This window comes from Halichoerus grypus, chromosome 12, assembly GCF_964656455.1.
Source record: "Halichoerus grypus chromosome 12, mHalGry1.hap1.1, whole genome shotgun sequence".
NCBI classification, from domain to species: domain Eukaryota; kingdom Metazoa; phylum Chordata; class Mammalia; order Carnivora; family Phocidae; genus Halichoerus; species Halichoerus grypus.
In genome coordinates, this window is record NC_135723.1 from 90,583,163 (window position 1) to 90,604,065 (window position 20,903).

Genomic DNA, 20,903 nt, shown 5'->3' on the forward strand with positions numbered 1-20,903 from the left:
TATTTTAAATCTTTCTATTTATGTTGATTCAAACCTAAATAATAATGATTATTTGAGACCCTATTAGGTACCAGGCCCTGTGCCTCGTTAAGGGGGTACAAAGACAAAGCTACCAATTTCAAGGAGTTCAATCTAGTGAAGGAGAAAAATAGGTAAAGAAATGATTATAGTGAAAAAAGTGTAATCATCAAAATATGTATGAAGTAAAGAGGGAGCATGAGAGAGAGACCCATTCTGTTCCAGAAGAGTGAAAGAGACTTCAGAAAGCAAGAACCATGGGAACTGGGCTTGGAAGGAAAAGCAGAAGCTTGTTAGGTAAGTAAGAAAGGAGAAGAATGCCAGGCAGAAGCACCAGGCATACGACAAGGAATGTGGATAGGAAATTTCATAATACATTATCAGGCAGACAAGGAACTCAGTGTTGCTAAAACATAAAGGAGTGATAAGTTAGGACTGGAGACAGAAGAGGCAGGGGCCATTTCATACAGGGCCTGGCGGGCCGTTTTGACGTGCTGGTAATTTACCTTCTAAGCTAAATGAAGTGAATTTTGGAAGCAGTGAGGTCATACATTCTCATTGGTGCGTCTGACCAGGCACGCTGTGCAGAGTGGAAGAAAAAAGCAAGAATAAAGGCAGAAGATAAGATAAAAACTATTACTGCAAAGCTTCTGCTATTCTCTTTGAAATTCATGAAAAATAACAGGGCGAATGAGAAACAGAAAAGGAAGCATCATCTTTGACTAAGCTAGAAGATACCCATAACCCGAAATCATCTATAAAGAAGAGCTACCAAGTGCAGGAAAAACTGGGCCAAGTTTCAGGGAGACAGAGAAAGCATATTTTGATCTCAAAAGATATAAGCTACACCGTGCACCATAAAATCTAGCAGAAAGCCCTCCGCTCTGAGCCAGGTGTCCTGCTAGTCAGAAGTGGAATCAAAACCCCAGAGGTTAGTGCTGTTAAAAAAGAATTTGAAAACAGACCCAAAGTCAACTTCCAGGAACACACAAACCCACTATCCCTAATTATCCGTTCCAAACTAACAGTTCCAAAAAGAACTCCTCCAAAACAAATATGAGTAATAAAGAAAAAGGATGTTATATTCGACATCCTTTTATTTTGTGAGTTCCTTGACTGATTTTTTTTTTTTACAGAAATATTCATTTTTACTGCTTTTGTTTCCTACCTTTATACTGTCACTTTTAGTCTCTCCTTTTCACTCAAAGAGTCCCCTTTAATGTTTCTTGTAGTGCTGTTTCAATGGTCATGAATGCCTTTAGTCTTTGTTTATCTGGGAAACTCTTTATCTCTCCTTCTATTCTGAATGACAGTTTTGCTGGATAGAGTACTCTTGGCTGCAGATTTTTCCCTTTTAGCACTTTGAATATATCATGCCATTCCCTTCTGGCTTTGAAAGTTTCTTCTGAAAAATCCCCTGCTAGCCTTATAGGTTTTCCCTTCTAAGTTACTGTGTTCTTTTGTCTTGCTGCTTTTACAATTTTTTCTTTATTGCTATATTTTGCCATACAATTTGTCTTGGTGTGGATCTGCTTTTGTTGATTTTGATGCAAGGTCTCTGTGCCTCCTGGATCTGGATATCTGTTTCCTTCCCCAGATTAGGGAATTTTTCAGCTATTATTTCTTTGAATATATTTTCTGCCCTCCTTTTCTCTCTTCTTCTTCTGGAACTTCTATAATGTGAATGTTATTACATTTGTTGGGAGTCACTAAGTTCCCTTAGACTATTCTCATTTTGCATAATTCTTTTTGCTCTCTTTTGTCCAGCTTGATGACTTAACATTACTTTGTCTTATAGGTCATTAACTCATTCCTCTGCTTCTTCAGCCTGCTGTTCATTCCACCAAGTGTGTTTCTCATTCATTTATTGAGCCCTTTATCTCTCTGTTATTCCTTATCTCTGTGTTAAAAGTCTCACTCATATCTTCCACTCTTTTCTCAAGTCCAGTGAGTATCCATATGATCATTGCTTAAAATACTCCATCAGGCATGTTACTTACATCTACTTCACTTAGATATCTGGCCATGGCCTTGTCCTGTTCTTTAATTTGGGGTAAATTTCTCTGTCTTCTCATTTTTGTCTAAGTCTCTGTGCCTGTTTCTCTGTGTTAGGAAAGTCAACTATATCTCCTGTTTTTGGTTTTTTTTTAAGATTTTATTTATTTATTTGTTTATTTATTTATTTATTTATTTATTCGAGAGAGTGCTTGGGGGAGGGGCAGAAGAGAAGGGAGAGGGAGAGGGAGACAGAATCTCAAGCAGATTCCATGCTGAGCCTGATATGGGGCTCCATCCCACAACCCTGAGATCATGACCTGAGCCAAAACCAAGAGTTGGACACCTAAACGACTGAGCTGCTCAGGTGCCCCTACATCTCCTGTTTTTGAAGAAGAGGTCCTGTAGTGCCCTACCATGTAGTGTCCCCTCTTCTCCAAGGCCTGGCACTTCTAAGAATGTCTCCAATGTGTGTTGCGTGTGCTCTGCTGCTTTGTCCTGGTCACTTTATCCTTCAGGCCAGTTGTCTGCAGAGGCTCTCTTTGCCTGTTGTGAGCACTGTTTGGTCCCTGGCCTGAATGTGGCATATTTTAAGTAGGTTTGCTCTGGTCTGTTTATGAAATGAGACCTGTCACCACTACCCCCAGAACTGAGGCTCTGCAAAAGTCCCCTGTTGGGAGACATAGTGTGAGTAGGGTTTTCGGCCGGTCTTCTGGGGGTAGGGAGGCCCCCTGTGCTGGGACTGAGGAAAGTGTGACTGGGAGGGGCAGTTCCAACAAAGGGCAAGGCTTGATGTAAGCAAGTTAGGCAGTGAGTGTTTGCCTTGCACTTATGCTGAGGGATGGGGAAGGGAAATGGTGCTGGCCACTTTGTTCCCAGAGGGGTCTCCCTTTGAAAGCTGGCCCTCTGGGACATGCTCCAAGATGAGTGAATAACCTCCCCATTGTAGGTCCTAGGTGCTCTTCAGATTACTGTTTCCATGCTGTATGTCTGCAGGCTGTTTGCTCTGCCTTTTCTCCAAGAGCAGTACAATGCTCTCCAGGCTCTATCCCAGCCAAGCTTGCTGACCTTTAAAACTTCAGGCTTTAAGCCCTGCTGGTTGCAAGAACTCATGAAATTTGGCTCTTCTCGCTTACCAAGCCAAATGCAACAGGAATTCATTCTCCCCATGCACTCCCTGTTAGTCTGTCTCTTGCCCTTCTCCATGACTGTGGCTCCCTCCTTTCCACAGGAGCTATGTGTTTATCTCCCAAACTGTGTTTCCACACTTCCTACCTTCTTCAATGTGGCCTCTTCTCTTCCTTTAATTGTGGGGTTTATTCTGCCATTCTTCAGGTCAATTTCTGGGGTATTTAGGATGATTGATAGTTATCTAGTTGTATTCATGGGACAAGGCAGGTCTAGGGTCCTCCTACTCCACGGCTATCTTCCTGGGATTAAGACATCTACTTTTTATAAATTTTGATTTGAAGATTTGCTGGTGAAAGTCCTCTTTCCAATGTTAACCATGCTAAGCAGAATATTCATACTGTTCTCTCCTTTTAAATGAAGGTAACACTTCTCAAACTAGGATATACACAGGAACTTGAAAATAAGGGAAGCCCCCAGGAAAAACAACACACTAGTTTTAGATGGGGGATTATGTAATTTAACTGGTAAAAATTAAAATATTATTTTTTATTGAAATCGGCACAGACATATAATGGGTCCCAAAGCAAAAGTCACTTGACTTCTTAAAATCAAACAACAAACTTAAAAAAAAAAAAAAAAATCTGTGTAAAAAAGATCTGTGTTTGAGGCAGTTAGCCTCAGGCAATGTCTCTAAGGCCTCAATGGGGTGAATTTGTTCTCCACCAGAATAGGAGTATTTCCAAGGAAAAAGTCTGAAAACATGAAAATATAGAGCTATAACATTTTGGAATAAATCATTTTATCAGATTAATGTATGTACATATTAAGAACCTGAAGGAATGAGACATCAGGCACACATTGGCTAGTTGCTACTATATTGAACAGCACAGCATATAGTCCCTGTCATCAGTCACTAAAACACAAGGAATCTCTAAGAAAATCAAAGATAGTTATTTAGATTGCCTTCCATCAGCAAGTTTCCCTTCAAGGCCTCTAATCTTTCAAGTAGATCAATTACAAGGCTTAAAGACATTGGAAAATATGCCCAGTTTTCAACCAGCAAAATAACACATAAGAGCCAAAGAGCCAAAGAGTGATATATTTATGAAGGCAAAGTCTTTAACAAGTACTACACTTCTTGTGATGTCTTGTTGTTTTAATCAATAAACCTAGAACTGAGATGATGAGCATCATAACTACTTCAGCCTGTAGGACATGGTATGATCCTTTGCGATACATTTCAGATGAATGTTTTTTCTTGGCAACCTCCATGAAATGCTCTAAACCTATAAGCTCATCCTAACACAAGATCTTTTTATTTGACTAATACTGTCCTATTTTTTTAAGCCTCCTTACAATATTTTGCTTTTATTTTCATTTTGTGGCTTAAATCAATAGCATCCATGGCTTTCCTACTTGGCCCTTCCTCAGAACGTCTGTATCGTTTCCTTCCTAGGAGATAGGTAGGAGATCAAGACTGTCTAGTTTAGATGAGGTCTTTCTTAAAGACAGATCGGATGAATATTGGGGACCCATGTACTTTTTGGAGAGAATCATTCACAAATAAATGTCAATGTCCCTTCCCAGTGTCCCCAACCCAAATATCCTCTACTTAGCATTTCTAAACCATCACCTGATGGACAGTGGGCCAAGGGATGGGGTTACCAGACAGAGGTGAACTTGGAATAAACAAACAGAACAGGTATAAGAACAAAGTCTCAATAGACACAAAGGCAGAGATCCAGATTCTGAAAATACTCAGCAAGAGAATATTTCTCTGTGGATGGGGGAAGGAAGCTCTGACATATTCATACCAACTCACAGGCCTGTCTGGAAGAGCCAGGGCCCCTTTATTTCCTGGTTACTAACATGGAATTATAATAGAAAGCAAATGAAGAATGGTAGGTTGAACTAGAAGCTCTGCTACCCCACAGTCCACTCGGCACACTACGAATAAATAAACCGTTTCTTGGCTGTGAAGTCCTCATGGGGAAGACAGCCCATGCCCTCACACTGAAAGCAGCTCTAGGAGTATTCTGTCAATGTTCCTTTTTCTGTCTGCCTTCCCTCTTTTACCCTCCAGCTTTAGGGATGAGGACCACAGCAAAAACACCACCTTCAATAAGAAAGGTGACCATCCATCCTACTCAGGAAGAGGAAGAGAAAATCGAAGTGTCTTGTTTCTAGCTATTTATATCAATTCTGAATGTTCTTCCCCTCTCTCTTTCATCATTCTCCTTTTATTTCTCTTTCCTTCTCCTTACTGCAGCCCTGAGCGTTCCCTGGGCTTATCTCACCCACCTTCCTCACATTTTGGTAGAACCCAATCTCTCTGTAAAACAGCCTCCCATCATGTGCTAATTAATGCTCTTGTTCCAACTGAAGAACACCAGGAACATTCAGGTGTGGGCCAAGTTCTCTGGGTTGGATGCTGTTCCCTGCCTGTTCCATTACTGCTAATTGTCTGTTATCAGACTCCTGAGAAGTAGCCCAAATGGAAACTGATTTCCCAGCTGGATACCTCTTCCAGGCACATTTCAAGAGTCATACCACTGCTGCAGAAACACCAACTTTATTTTTCCTTAGTTTTACCTTGAAGTAATGATGCTACACAAATTCAATTTGTTTCCTGAAACTGTTGATAGACAAAGAATTTTCATTTAAGTAAGCCAAGGGATGATTTAATGTGATTTGAAGGTGCCTCGTTAGTGCAGTAGGTAGCGCGTCAGTCTCATAATGTGATTTGAAAGCATGGCTGTAGATGATCATCTCTGGCAATAGCTTTTCTCCCTTGAGATTCCTTCAAGGACATGCACTGCCTGGAGTACTGTTATGTCCACCCTATGACATCATTTTGAGAGCTTGAGGGAGAAATAATGAGATCACAGATCTAGGTGACAACTTCATGACCATTAACTCTCACACCAGAGCATCCCTAACTAGGTAAAACAGAACCAGAAATCCCTCAGCACTGAGAATCTCCATCAACCAAACAATCCTCTCTTTGTTTGCTTTTCCTCCCTCTAATTATGAATATTGCTTTTAAGACAATAAACAAAGCACATACAGTAAAAGAGCTACGGAGAATGGGAGCCAGAGAGATGAAAGTTACAGCAACCATACAAAGTGGCATTGAGATGAGAGACAAACACATTCTCTATTCAAGTGGTCACAAACCCATTCAGGGAATGCCAAATAGCCTCAAAGGTAACATTCACCACAAATGAAGGGGCGGGGGGGGGGGGGGGTTGTGCTGCGGAAAGAGCAAAATCGAAGGAAGGAGAGCGAGATGGGTATTTGTATGGAGGTAACGAAATAAGACCCAGAAGCTAAATAATAAAGGCTGTTTGGTAATTTCTCCATTTGATGTAAATTTCCTCTAATTCCCTTCAGGCTCCTAATTTCCTATTCTTTGAGAGTCTCCTACCCAAATATATACCTGATGATCCCCACATGAGCTGTACTTGAAATGATTTCTGGGTTTTTTTTAAATAAGTTCCTGTATTTAGGTGGCATTTAAAAAATACCACTGTTTTACCACCGGCTTGTAACAATTCGATTTCTCCTATCCATCCTCCACAATCAGTTTGCTGAGGAGGAAGCCCCTAAGGGCCCTTTGAGCTTGAAATTGTACTGCCACCTAATGTTCATGCCTGAGAACTGCAACAAAATGAGGGGAAAGGCTTTTTGAAATCTGAGGGGAAAGATGAGGACAAATGGGCAAAAGTGGGCAGTAGACACAGGGAAGAAACAGAGCTGGTGTTGAAGAAACCAACACTGACCAAGTTCATTCAGCATGAGAACTTGACCATCACACTTTGTTACCTAAAATATGAACATTCCTGGGAAACATTGTAGCGTTTTTGAAGACATGAAGATAATTGTGTATTAGACACAGTGCAGCCGTGCAGGTACAAAAGATGTGATACTTCACGTTAGAAATCAGTTTTTGCAATATAGTTGCCTGCTTAATTTTTTAAAAAAAGGCGGGGGGAGAGTAAAGGAATAGAAAAGGCACGTTATTCTGAAATCGAACCAAAGGAGATAGACCTGCAGAGAGCTAAGAGGGAGTATCAGTAGGGAGAACCTGTTAGCAAAAGCCGCTGGCTCGGGCGCCTGGGGGGCTCCGTCATTAAGCGTCTGCCTTCGGCTCAGGTCATGATCTCAGGGTCCTGGGATCGAGCCCCGCATCGGGCTCCCTGCTCAGTGGGGAGCCTGCTTCTTCCTCTCCCACTCCCCCTGCTTGTGTTCTCTCTCTCTGTCAAATAAATAAATAAAAAAATAAAAGGCACTGGCTCTAGCTTAGTGACTCAGTGAATGCTGGTCAACAGCTCTGTTGAGGCACAACTGACCTGGAGTTTCGTGAATGTGGACTTTTTTAAAGTGTAAATTGAAATGAAGCTCTGGGATCTGAAGGCAAATTGTTTAGTGTTAACACAAGAAACTTCCATGCAAGGCTATCTCACATATAACAATATTCAAGATAAGCAGTATCTACCTTGTGGGGCCAAGGTAATTGGGCAAAGGCTTACTCACAACTAATTTTTATTTTTATTAAATAAGGACTTCTGAATCCAGCTTTAGACAATGGAAGAAAAAAAGAGGTGGGGTTGGAAGCTGCTTTGGCACTTCTCCTGAAGATAACTGTGATATATTCCAGAAGTTTTCCTATCAACATCTCCCACCTCACCTACTTCTCAGAAAAGGGAATTCATGTTCAAGATACTGGCATGGGAAATAGAATCTGAAAAGTGTCTGTCTCCTCCCCACGCTTCTGTGTCCAAGGACAGGGCAGTTTCTAGGTAATAGATTACAAACAACCCAAAATAGTAAAGGAACTCTATGAGAAAATGAAAAATTAATACAAATGAATCCCAGCAAAAATGAGAACAAGAAGTTAAAGTGGGCTCCACGGACTCTATCTTTGAGAATAATTAATTCCATATGTGAATATCAAGCATGACTATAAACTTAATTCCATTCCGGGAGTTGTTGGAGGTAGAGAACTTACATTTTATCCCACTTTTAAGGAGACTCTAAGGGGTTTATGGAGTGAGACTAACATCAAAGAGAGAACTGGAGAAACTGTAAAGCAATGCTGTTGATGTTCTTATGCTTGGTGATTAGCACAAGAGCCAGAAAGGTTAGGAAAAGGGAGAACGTGGTCCTTGTCTCCCTGAATTCCAAGCAAGTAGTTTCTCCATGTTACAGAGTGGTTTCTTGTGCTGGTCTCCTCAGGGCTGTGGGCTCAGGGGTCCCCAGAGGTTCATGAGAGAAGTTCCACACTCTATACCCACCCCTTCATTTCCAAAAGCAATAAAGCGACCCCTTCTCACCCTGACCCCACACCTGCACATACCAGGCAATTACTAGTCAACATCCCTCCGACCCGAGATTCGTGGGCAAATATTTTTGGAAGGATTTCAAATTTATCACTCATACTTTAAATCAATTTAATCAAACTACTCATCTAAGGCAGATGCATTGAGAAAAGAAGAGCTTGGGTGGCAGTTTGAGAAAGAAGCAAAAGGATGAGCAGGGTAGTGTGGAGGTAAGTCAACAGGAGGCAGGTGAAACCTTGAAACAGACCCTTGAACACTGAAAGCCATGTACTCGGAAGAAGCAGGACAAATGGGATGAGGAGGGGAAGGGCAGGGCAGGAGGCTCGCTAGGACTGCCCTGCTCTCCCCAGCACCTCTTCCTCTGTGTTGCCTGAGTGCTCTGCCCCTCTGTGGAGGTAGGGAGGAGGGCAAGAGGCAGCCAGTACTGAGCTGACTCCTCAGGGACCTTCAGAGGAATGAGGGGATGAGGGCAGCCGGTGGTCAGGACAGAGGACTTACATGCATCAACATTTCAGGTCCCGGGTAGGTGCACCAAAATCATATTCAGGAAAAACTACAGCCTCTTCTCTCTACTCTGATTGTTAAAATTAAAAACAAATATTTAGGGGCTGAGTCGGTTAAGCATCTGACTCTTGATTTTGGCTCAGGTTATGATCTCAGGGTCATGAGATAGAGTCCCACTTGGAGCCCTGAGTGGGACTTTGTGCTCAGTTCCGAGTCAGCTTGAGATTCTCTCTCTCTCTCTCTCTCTCTCTCTCTGCCCCTCCCCCACTCACGGACATGCGTGCTCTCTAAAATAAATAAATTAAATAAACAAATATTTAGTTCCGATCTTATCAGGCACCCTTACTTGTAAAGTGATCATCTATGGGAAAATTGCCTCCCACCTTCCCTCCTATTGCCAAAACCTGCTATGGATACCCAAGGACACAGCACACGTCCCAGGGAACAAGGACTCCACAGGATGGGATCCTCTGGGAATAACGTGACAGAAGACCCAACTCTGGATTCTGCACCCTTTCAGAAAGAAAGAAGAGATCACTGATAGAGTCTCCAGAAACTGTACAATCACCTGATAGCAGGGACATTTTCCCAGCAGGCTCTGGGAGATGATTCTTCTCACACTTGACTACATTTTAATCCTGATGCTTAGAAAAAGTGGGCCCTCAAGGAGAGACGTGCCATCATTTTGTAGGATTAACATCCCCTACACCTATGCCAGCTGTTTGTTTGTTTGTTTGCTTTGTTTTTGAAGCTTGGACCCCATTCAACACACCCTAAATCCCTCCTCTACCAAACTGATGAGATTTCAATGTCAAGCTCTTAAAGAAGATCCAGGGACTGGTTCAGAAAAGAGAGGACCAACTGTGCAAAAATGGACTGAGGAGTGAGCCAGCCACGAGCACACAGCTACTCCCAGGGGACACAAGACAGAGGAATGAGAGAAGATTCCCCCTTGCACCCAGGTCTCCATCTCTGGCACAGCCCCTGAAAACAAAGAAAAATTCTCATTCCTCTATTGGCTTAACAATACCTGCTCTCACTTTTGGAGGAAAGAGGGAGATGGAGTTATTTCCCTAGTTTCAGAACGGTGTGTAAGTGCTTTTGTCATGAAAGACTGTCACCTTAGACTAGCTTTCCTTAATGCCCTAAGGCAGCATGTGTTGTTGGAAGGAGAGAGAAATCTCCTTTGTTTTGTTGAAGACTGATAATTTCCTGAGGTCCTTCTACTGCTCCCTGCTTATTAAGGGAACTCAAGAAAAGTGCTTTCCTTCTGCACATCTTGCCCCCCTATTTTCTCATGCTCTGGCTGTCTTGTCTCTTTGGGTTGGAAATCCTTAGGAAATCCCAGAATTCTCGTCCATCCATAAAAGTTGATGCTTTATGGTTTCCCACTTGCCAATGTTCTTCCCCTCCATCCAAAGAACATCCAAAGCCTCCTCAAGTACTCAACTTATAACCCAAAGAATCCAGAGATCTGACATGGGAAACATGCTGGCATCTCAATGCACAGGGTTCTAGATGGGGTTCTTCCCCTCCACCCCCTGTCCCCATCTCACCTTTGTGCTCATCATCAGTGCCTACAATTATCCATACTCGCCATCGTTGCCTTCTACTTTCTCACTTGTAAAACAGCAACCTCTCTCTGAGTGAGGGAATTTAAGGCATCTTTATTATTTTAATGCGAATTCCCTGGGTCAAACAGATCTACATGAAATTTGAAATATATAAATGGATTCCACAACCTAACAAAAACGTCTAACATTTAATGTATCATTTTGTTACATTTGTGTGTGTGTATGTGATTAGAACTGGGTTTGCTGCAGTATTATAAATAGACATCTCTATTTTCATTAGAGTGCCTTCTCTCTAACATCCCACATTCATCCATTCATCCAACAAGCCTGCCTTATGGACATCTGGTATACCAGCTACAGTGCAAAGGGCTGTGGATGTGGAGTGAGCAGTACAGTTTGTCCATCCAAGGAACTCAGATGCTTTAAAGAAGGATCTGATCAACTTTGCCTCATTCACCATGTTCCTCAAGCATGAGTAGGTAAGGCTACCACATCCTTTACAAATGAAAAGAGAGAGCCCTTCAAGTAATATTTCCTCAGGTGGTAATCACCGACCAAACTTGAACTCATCAAAATGGAAGGGCAGAATTTCTTGGCATCATTTTAAATCAAATGGATGTTTAATATTAGAGCTTATTTACCTTAGCAAGATTTTTCTTCCAAGTGGGTCAAAATGAGATCTGATATCTAAAGAATTCTATTCTGGCGCTGCCCCTAACTGAACTTGGAAATGGTACTCTGTATCTGACAAAAGGTTTAGGACCCCCCTATGCCTAACTGTTTGAGGAGCAATTATAAGAAGAAGAGAGCAAAATTTCTTATTAAATATTTTGTATACCCAAAGGAACAGAGTATCGTGTGCTTGGCTAAATAGGGTGGGGGACAACTGGAGGGAAGTAGGGCAGGGAGAAAAAGAAGAAAGGAAGTTGTATGTCAGATAAACTGGAACTCTTCCAGCTTCAGGGATTAGGCAGGGAGAACAAGATTTAGACCAAAGGTAAGCAGGATGGGAACCAACCATCTTAGTGAAACAGACGCAAGGGACTCCAACCAGACAGCACTGATTTCATCTCTAAGACAGATTCCAGCAAAACCCACATCCCACTAAGAAGATTAATTTTCTCCCTCTTATCAGATTGTGATGCTCAAAGGATATTTCCACAACCCAATCACTGCCCTGTGGTCTGTCCTCCTGGTGAGAACTTGGAGCCGTGACAATAAGCACAATTATCCTTTTTATTAGAGTCAGGCCATCACCTAATGTTCCCAAAGAAACTGGGTAAGGGAAATAGTTGGGAGACAAGAGCGGAATCTGAAGCTCTTACTCCTTCTCACTCCGAGAGTGACTCTGAGTTTGTGGAAGGGGGAGGTTTCAGGATTATCTTCTTGATATGGTGATTCAAAATTTTAGACTACCTGAAAAAGCCAATTTTTAAAGTATTATTAGGTGTTCCGGATATCCCTAAATAACTTGCTACTTGTACAAACTTCCTTAAGCACACATCAGGTAGAGTGATGCTAAACTGAGTACTGAGTACATTAAATTATTCGGGGAGCATTTCTGGTTATATAATGGTGAAAAGCAGATACTTATCTGCTCATGTACAAAGGTGGAAGAAAATAAGCTTGGAGTCCTTAAAAAGCCTCTTTCCTTTGAGGCTAAATTTTCATTATTTCTTTAAATACTCATTCTTTTCATATAAAAATAAAAAAGTGAAATCTGGAGGAAGCAGCAAATCCTATTCCTCTTGTTTCCAGAACACTTTATGCATCTATCCATTACAGCACTTAGCAGAGAGAACTCTAATAATTGATTTGTGGAATATTTCCCCTTTGAATGTAAACTCTTCAAAGGCAATAACAATTTCTTGTTGAGTTGTATATCTTCAGCGCCTAGGTATGTAGGAGTGTGTGTATATATACATATTCTAGATATATAGTTCCTACCTAGAAGCTGCTCAATATTTATTTGCTCAATAAATGAATGAATGAATGACTCAACCTGTTTCTTGGAATCCCAATGAAAATAATCAGACCAGATACATTATAGTTTGATTTTTGATAACATAATCTCTTAGAGACTGCAGATCATATAAACCCATTAGCTCTGCTTAGCTGATCAGGTAACAAATACTTGCCTAGACACAGATGTCTGGATGGAATGTCTGCCTTTGGGTGGTTCTCTATACTCTTCCCCCTTGTCTTAGTCCTGTGGCAAGATATTCTCTTTTTACCTGTGTGACCTTTATCTTAGTTCTTTCAGATTTAGGATTTGGAGACACTAAGAAAAAGTGCATCTCTTTTAGTTAGTTTTGGGGGTTTCACATAAACAAACAAACAAAAAAGAACTAGAAAAGATTATTATTTTTCAGAAACTAAATACCTCCCAGTCCCTTAACCTGTTTTCCCTTAACCCATCTGACTCAGGTTAAGTCTGTCCTTCTCAAAAAATTACTTGTTAAGAATATACTAGAGTTTTCAGTCAGTGCTATTTTTTTTTTTTTTAATCTCAAAGATCCTGAAGTTGAGAAAAGTCTGCCTTAGGACTGAGATTCTGTTTGCTAAAATTTCAGTTAATTCCTCCCTTACAAATCTTCTGCCAAAATGAAATACAGCCTTGTCACTAATTTTGGTGGTATAATTAATGATGAGAGCAAACATGTTTCTAGAATCATATTATTTTAAGTAGAACTTTCTTAAACACTGAAAACATTTTTGAACCTAAAGACAAATTCATTATGAGTCAACCACCTCTCACCAATTTATCTCAAAATTGGTTCTTAAAGATTGTTTTTTACTATGTTCACAGGTTTTGAAGACCGTATATGTGTGTACATCCTTCTTTGGAATGATAGTCTCTCCTAGAGGACTTGTGTATAATTGGACTATCTATACCTTCCTTATAAAATGATGTTTCTAAATGGAGTTACAATATAAAGGTAATAATAGAATCTAAGAATAATAATAGAAATCTAATTCATTCTATTTGTTCATTCCATCTCACTCTTCCTGAAGTAGAAGGGAGGCTGATGGCTCTTAGAAATAAAAGTTAAAATGAGGAGAACTCTGAGGAGACCCCCAGGGGGTTGGGTCATATGGAGTTTGGAGGGGAAAGGGTCACCTTGAGCAGGTGCAGGCCAGGTGCCGTGGAGGAAGAATGCGGTAGTAAAGCATTGCAATTACAGTCCTTTCTGTTTCCCATATTTACTATTTTTAAAGTCACTTTTCTCAGGATTTTGTCTCTTACCTGCCTTTTTATTAAAGAATCAATATTTTAACATTTAAGTCTCGGTTAATCATTTCTTTGTTTTATTCTCCTCATCAGTGATTTCTGTCTTTATTATTATTCTTCCCTCTTGTTTGTTTTCTACTCTGGGATTCTTTTTCCAGTTTATTAAACTGAATGCTTTATTTGTATGAATCATTTTTCCTTTGATAAGTGAATTTAGAGTCATAAATCATCCTGTGAGTAAGACGTTAGTGGGTTCTGCAGACTCTGATAGTTATTTTCAGTTCTAAGAATTTAAAATTTCCCTTTTGATCTTTTTATATAGTGAGTTATTTAATATTGTGAACATGATGTTAAACTTGGACTTTCCCTATCTCCAAGCTGACCGGGGCTTTAAAGCTGAAAGCAGCAGATGCCGGTAGTACCTAAAATGTTACAATAATTCTTTTTTCATGTTTTTCATATTCCTGCTGGGAATATTAAGCAAAGTTGAAACTGCACATACACCCTGCAACACAGGACCCATGCCCCAGGGTATTCACGGCATTTTTAAAATAATATTAGAAATTGCTATCAAAATCGAGAAATAAGTTACGGAGTATTAATGATGCAATATTCTATACCAATTAGAGTTCATTAAAAACTACATATATCAATATGAACACATTTTAAAAATACAACCGTTGAATGAAATGGCAAGTCTGAAAAGCATATACATTGTTCAATACAGGTAATGAAAAGTAGAAAGATAATACAAACAAAAAAATCCATAAAAAATATATTTGTATGTTACTGTATATTGTTTATGGACTGAAAGACCTAATGCAAATAATAACATAAAACAACATAATATATCAGTGTGTTTGGCACATGAGTACCCTTCATATAATTTTTTTACAGTTTTTATTTAAATTCCAGTTAGTTACCATACATGTAAAATTAGCTTCAGGTGTACAATAGAGGGATTCAACACTTCCATACAACACCAGGAGCTCATCACAAGTGCCCTCCTTAATCCCCATCACCTGTTTCACCCACCCGTCCTCCCACCTCCCTTCTGGTAACCATCAGTTTGTTCTCTATAGTTAGGAAGTCTGTTTCTTGGTTTGCCTCTTTTTTAAAAAATTTTTTAAGTTCAATTTAATTAACATATACTGTAATATTAGTTTCAGAGGTAGAATTCAGTGATTCATCAGTTGCCTACAACACCCAATGCTCATTACATCAAGTGCCCTCCTTAATGCCCATCACCCAGTTGCCCCATCCCCCACCCACCTCCCCTCCAGCAACCCTCAGTTTGTTCCCTATAGTTAAGAGTCTCTTATGGTTTGTCTCCCTCTCTGTTTTCCTCTTATTTTATTTTTCCTTCCCTTCCCCTATGTTCATCTGTTTTGTTTCTTAAATTCCACATATGAGTGAAATCATATGGTGTTTGTCTTCCTCTGACTCATTCTGCTTAGCATGATACCCTCTAGTTCCATCCACATCGTTGTAAGTGGCAAGATTTCATTCTTTTTGATGGTTGAGTAATATTCCATTGTGTGTGTGTGTGTGTGTGTGTGTGTGTGTGTGTGTGTGTGTGTCTCACATCTTCCTTATCCATTCACCTGTCAATAGACATCTGGGTTCTTTCCATATTTTGGTTATTGTGGACACTGCTGTATCTTTGGGGTAAATACCCAGTAGTGCAATGGCTGGGTTGTGGGGTAGCTCTACTTTTAACTCTTTCAGGGAACTCTATACTGTTTGCCTCTTTTTTTCTCCCCCTTTGCTCTTACGCGGAATTTAAGAAATAAAACAAATGACCTTTTGAATAATTTTTGTGCTTATTTAGATTGGGGCAAATTTAATATATATTTAATAATTTTTAAATAAAAGTCTATCTTTTTAAACATTTCAATCTCTTTTTAAAGATTCCCCAGACACTTTACAAATGCTAAAATAAACAGAAGCCAAAGTAAACCTTTCTTGGGCCACGGGGCTGTAGGCACCATGCCTTTGCACCAGCCCTTCAGGAAGATAGTACAGTATGGTCAGAAAAAGCATGAAGTCAGAAGTCAAGCCAACCTGACTCAAACCACAATTCCCATTCCTGCTGTCTTGCGTGATCCAAGATGAATATTTTAAACTCTGTAAGGCTCACTTTACTCATTGTTAAGCAATGGTAAGATTTAAAAGTTGTTAAAAGAATTAAAGATAATTTAGCTATGATACAAAGCAAGTAGGAGACATTCTATCAATACTAGCCATTACTAACATGGTATATAATATCTATGTATTATATAATTGAATTATTCCGTAACAGCAATTATACCACTTTGCATCAGAGATGATCTCTGAAGGAAGTAAAGAGATGTTCTTTCTAAGGAATTAATGGACACAGTAATAATAATAAAAAAAATTAAAGAATTAATGGGCAAATTGGGGTAGGGTACAGTACTTACTTATTTTTAATGATTTAAAACAACTCTTTTATTATGCTCCTATATTCTTTGAGTCAGGGATTCAGGCAGAATTTGGGGGGGGGTGGCTTGTCTCTATTTCACAATGTGCAGAGATTCAGCTAGACAGACTCAGAGGCTAGGGGTGAGTGTTTGAGTGTTACTTTGTTTTCGAGTGATCTGGCAGGAAAAAAATTTAAAGTTAATTGCTCTAGTGCACCTAAGAGCTAAGGTAGTATAAATGACCAAGGCAACTGACAACTGCCAAGTAAAGATCAATAAAAAATTAAGAGAAATCTCTGAAAGGATAATACAACCCAAATGAAGAATAAGAGTTGATTTTTATATAGAGTTTTAAGAACATGGCTATTACATGAAGTAGTATGTATATTTGTGATTTGGGAAGAATATTTACTACCTTACACTTCACATATCATGATATATACTTTAATATACTCCACATAGAAAAATCAGGGAACAGGAAACCAGAGTGAGATCACTCTACTTTTTGGAAATAGCTTGTCTGTAAGAACAACTACAATACTCATCTGGTTTGTCTAGGCATAATTCCTATGTCTGTGTCTAAACTCTAATTTTTCAAATAAATCTGCCCGCAGCTAGGTGGCCACATTTTTAGCCATCAGTGGGTGGCTGACTCATTGTGGTTCATAAGCATCAATTCCATATAAAAAAGAAATGGAAAAACACCCTGAGTTGTAAGCGATCAAAATGTGATCAAAATCTAACTTGGTTTGATTAAAAAGGAAAATCCACAGTAATTCACTTTCTCCTTTCTACTCTTCACACAACAAAATAAGAGGTAGTACAGAGAAGCAATTAAAATGAAATTGCCTTTTGCCCCTGGGATATCTGAGTAGAACCTTCCCACCGATGAAGTATTTAGCTCCAGATTTCTCACTTTTCCCCCCTTTGCCATACCAAAATTGCTGTGGTCTTCCTTTAGAAACAATGTCTATTTGGTTAACCCTAGGCTTCTAAGACTCTTAATCTTTTTATTTTGTAAAAATTGTAAGACTGCACAGTAACAAGGCCATCGGCCCTATTCAGTTAGGACCTTGGATAGGATTGGAAACCAGCCTAGTATCATGAATTGCAACAAACTTGTATAACCTCTGAAATGGGGTGAAAGAATGTATCCATGACCGTTGACCGCACCTAGAATCTGCTCCTTCAAGGAGATAGCACAGGAAGAAAAGAGTGTGCAGACACAAATGTGCCAGCACTGTGGCAAAACTCCAACATTCACCCTCCTTTCTGACCATGGGCAGACCTCAGAAGCAAACACACTTACTATTCCGATCTAGGAACAAAAGCTGCATCATTTACCCCAGAGACCCCGAGTCACGGGAGCAGCTCCACTTCAGCCAACAAAACCACCTGACTGTACGACAGGACTGGAGACACATGAAACAGAATTGTAGCAGCAAGAGGAAATGTTCCCACAAATGAAAAAACTCTATGTCACTTCCAGACTCTTCATGATCTCTCTCATGCATGTCTTCACGATGTGGCAAACACAGGGACATCTAGTAAACACTGGATTCCAGTAAAGCAAACACTAGTGAGGTTCAGAGTATGTATAGATACACACGTGCGGTCTCAGAGCGGCTCGGGAGCAAAAGAAATGGAAAGTGAAGCTCCATCAGGAGCTTGGGGTTGGGAAAAGTGAGCCAAGCGAGTAAGATGGGGGAGCACAGAGTGGCACAACAGACAGTTGGGAGCACCACTGAAAAGCGACCCCTCACCCCTGGTGAGGTACCCGGCACTCCTCCCCCGGCGATCACAGGGTCACAAAGGACAGAGAGAGCACTCTTACTGTAGCACACGGGAGTGGCTGAGATCTCTCAAATCCGAGTCCTCATAATGCGGAGTTATCGTTCCCAGCCCGCTGTCGCTCAGCATGCGCTTCCGTAGGGCGGGATTCCACCAGTCGGAAATCCTGGGAGAAAGCCGGGCACCAGGCATTTAGGCATTCCAAGCCAGCACGGCACCTACTCTGCTCTGTCTCAAGATGATTCTTGTCTAGATGTGAGATGGCAAACTAATCTTTACTGGGTATTTACTAGTTACTTCTTCACATTCATTATTTAATTTTCTCAAGTATCATGAACTATTTGTGTGCTTCTGCCCTCTACAGATGAGAAAACTGCCTTTCAAGATTAAGTAATTTTAGGGGTGCCTGGGTGGCTCAGTCAGTTAAGCATCTGCCTTCGGCTCAGGTCATGATCTCAGGGTCCTGGGATCAGCCCCACTTTGGGCTCCCTGCTCTGCAGGGAGTCTGCCTCCCCCCACCCCCCACCGTGCACGCGCTCTCTCTCTCAAATAAAAAAATGAAATCTTAAAAAAAGATTAAGTAATTTTAAATGTGATGTAAATAAGAAGTAATGGGACCTGATGTAGAAATGGAAATTAGGAAATAACAAAGCCCATCCTTTTTCACTGCTTTCCTGTCCTTGTTCATTTCCAGAAGGGGCAACTGACCAGAAATAAGAAAGGGACTGATTGAAGTGCTAATGGATTTTCAAGCTACTTTGAGCTACTTTATTTTTGGAGCTAGGGCTAATAGAGGATGCCCAGGACAAAGCCATTTCTTTTGGCCAATTATTGATATAGAGAGAGGGCAAAGAGCAGGGTGAGTGTGGTAGAACGGGTTTACTCTTAACCAGATTGAAGACTGCAGCCAAGATCATGTTGGGCAAGAGGACAGCAAGACTCTAATGCCCACTGCCCCTGCAGGATGATCCAGCATCTCACTAGCTTTCCCCACAGCGGATAGGCTGGATTTACAGACATGGACTGTGAAGATGGGCTTCTCCACCACCTTCTGGGACTCCCGGGGATACACATTTGATATCACTAGTTCTGGCTTTCCTAAACGCCGCTATATACCTGCCCCATCCTGCCACTTCTGTCTTCTCTGGACTTGATACATATCACTGATACCAGCTGGCCTTGGCAGAGTAAGAAATATTCAGAAATGGCAGCAATGACCAAATAAATTAGTGCACAGGGGTAAACAGGCATAAGGTTACCTCAAGTGAACATGTCTACATATATGTGTGTGTGTGTGTGTGTACACAATTCGCAAATGCTATTTGAGTGCCTGTGTGTGTGTGCTTTCCAGGGAAATCCTTATTTTAACTATTTGGCCTCCATATACCAGTTAAGACATCAAAATTCATCAGACTTTACAAGGGCAGAAATTTTCAATTTTTTATTTTTGCGCTGTTGTTTCCTAAGGGCTTCTACTAGTAGCTGGCACCTAAAAAGGTCTCTAAATAAGTATTTTGGAATTGCTGAAATAACCTAGAAATATTAATAATATTTTGGTGGTTCAACATAGTGATTAAATGCACGGGCTTTAGCATAAAACCTGGGACCAAATCTCAATTTTGCCATTCATTTTCTGTGCAATGGCGGCAAAGTTAAAGAACCCTCTGAGCCTCAATTTTGTTATCTGTGGATTTAGGATAATAGTAGTACCAGACATGCAGGGGCACTGTGACAGGACAGTGATGACGAGGATCATTTTAATAACATCATATTGAATGAGTGTCTACCAAGTGTCAAGAACTATCCTAAATACTTCACACGCATCAACTGATTTAATTTTCAAACAATTCTCTGCGTAGTCTTCATTTCCATTTTACAGATCAGGAAATAAGCACAGAGCACTTCCAATGACAAGGTTACTATGAAGTGGTGGTAGGGATATAAGAAAGGCATTTAGGACAGTATGTGGCTCACAGTAAGTGCTTGATACGTCATAGTTATTATTATACCATCTCTGTCTCAGGCTGCCTGGATATAGCAAAAAAAGGGAGGAGGAAGTGGTAGAGGAGAAAAGTAAGAGTCAAACCACCTGTGCCCATTTTCCTTTGGATGATACAAGCATTATAGATATATATGCACAAATGCAAATACTAGTACTTTATAGTTTGGTAAGAAGTGTGGATGTAGTGGTTAAAGAAAGTTCAGACATGGTACAAATCTTGGTGGGAAAGAGTAATTCTATGCAGCCATTCAAAAGACAGACACAGAATGGAACCAGTTATGCTACACGCTAATGAAACCCAGCAAGAAAACCTGTATTTCAAGATAGTTCAATGTCATTAGAAATGTCCAGTGCAAAGCCACGTCGGACACGGATGTCACACTGTGGCCAGCCTCACTACCACATCGCCAAAGAAGGGCGCACTCACCCTGACGCTTGCTCCACCACCAGGTCAGGCATTCCTGGAGGTGTTCCTGCCTGCGGTGACAACACCATATCTGGATCCAGAATAAAAATCTCGTCTTGGGAAATCTCCATCACAAAGTGCAAATGTTCCTAAGGAAGAAAAAAGAAGTCTGTCAAAGGATTGACAAGATGCTCAAATCTATCATCTGATAAGTGACAAAACAAAGCATCCTTGGTCTTGAGGGATAATGAAAGTCGATGGCATATCCAAAGACCACAGTGTATGTTCAGAGGCCTGACAAGTGGACATCCATCCCTGAAGCGACATGGTAGCAAGAGACTGGTGAGGGGAAGAGGTGAATCCTTCTTGGTTTGGGATTCCTACTTGACCAGGATCTTGTCAGGTGTAACCAGAGATGGGCTTGCCTCTTCTTCCCAAATACTTTCTAAGAAGCGACACCCCACTTG

General features: G+C 40.6%; 2 protein-coding genes across 11 annotated transcripts in view; both read right to left on the reverse strand.

The window, feature by feature from the left end:
• Positions 1 to 20,903, reverse strand: part of PTN (pleiotrophin) — a 486,673-nt gene that overhangs the window by 180,949 nt on the left and 284,821 nt on the right. The gene's annotated exons all lie outside the window — the stretch shown is intronic.
• Positions 1 to 20,903, reverse strand: part of DGKI (diacylglycerol kinase iota) — a 419,644-nt gene that overhangs the window by 50,738 nt on the left and 348,003 nt on the right. For all 10 annotated transcript variants that reach the window (XM_078059602.1, XM_078059609.1, XM_078059607.1 and 7 more), the window contains 2 exons: positions 20,458 to 20,585; positions 18,072 to 18,194 (listed from right to left, as the gene is read on the reverse strand). In XM_078059602.1, the coding sequence (XP_077915728.1) occupies positions 18,072 to 18,194; positions 20,458 to 20,585 (251 nt within the window). The remainder of the gene's footprint in view (positions 1 to 18,071; positions 18,195 to 20,457; positions 20,586 to 20,903) is intronic.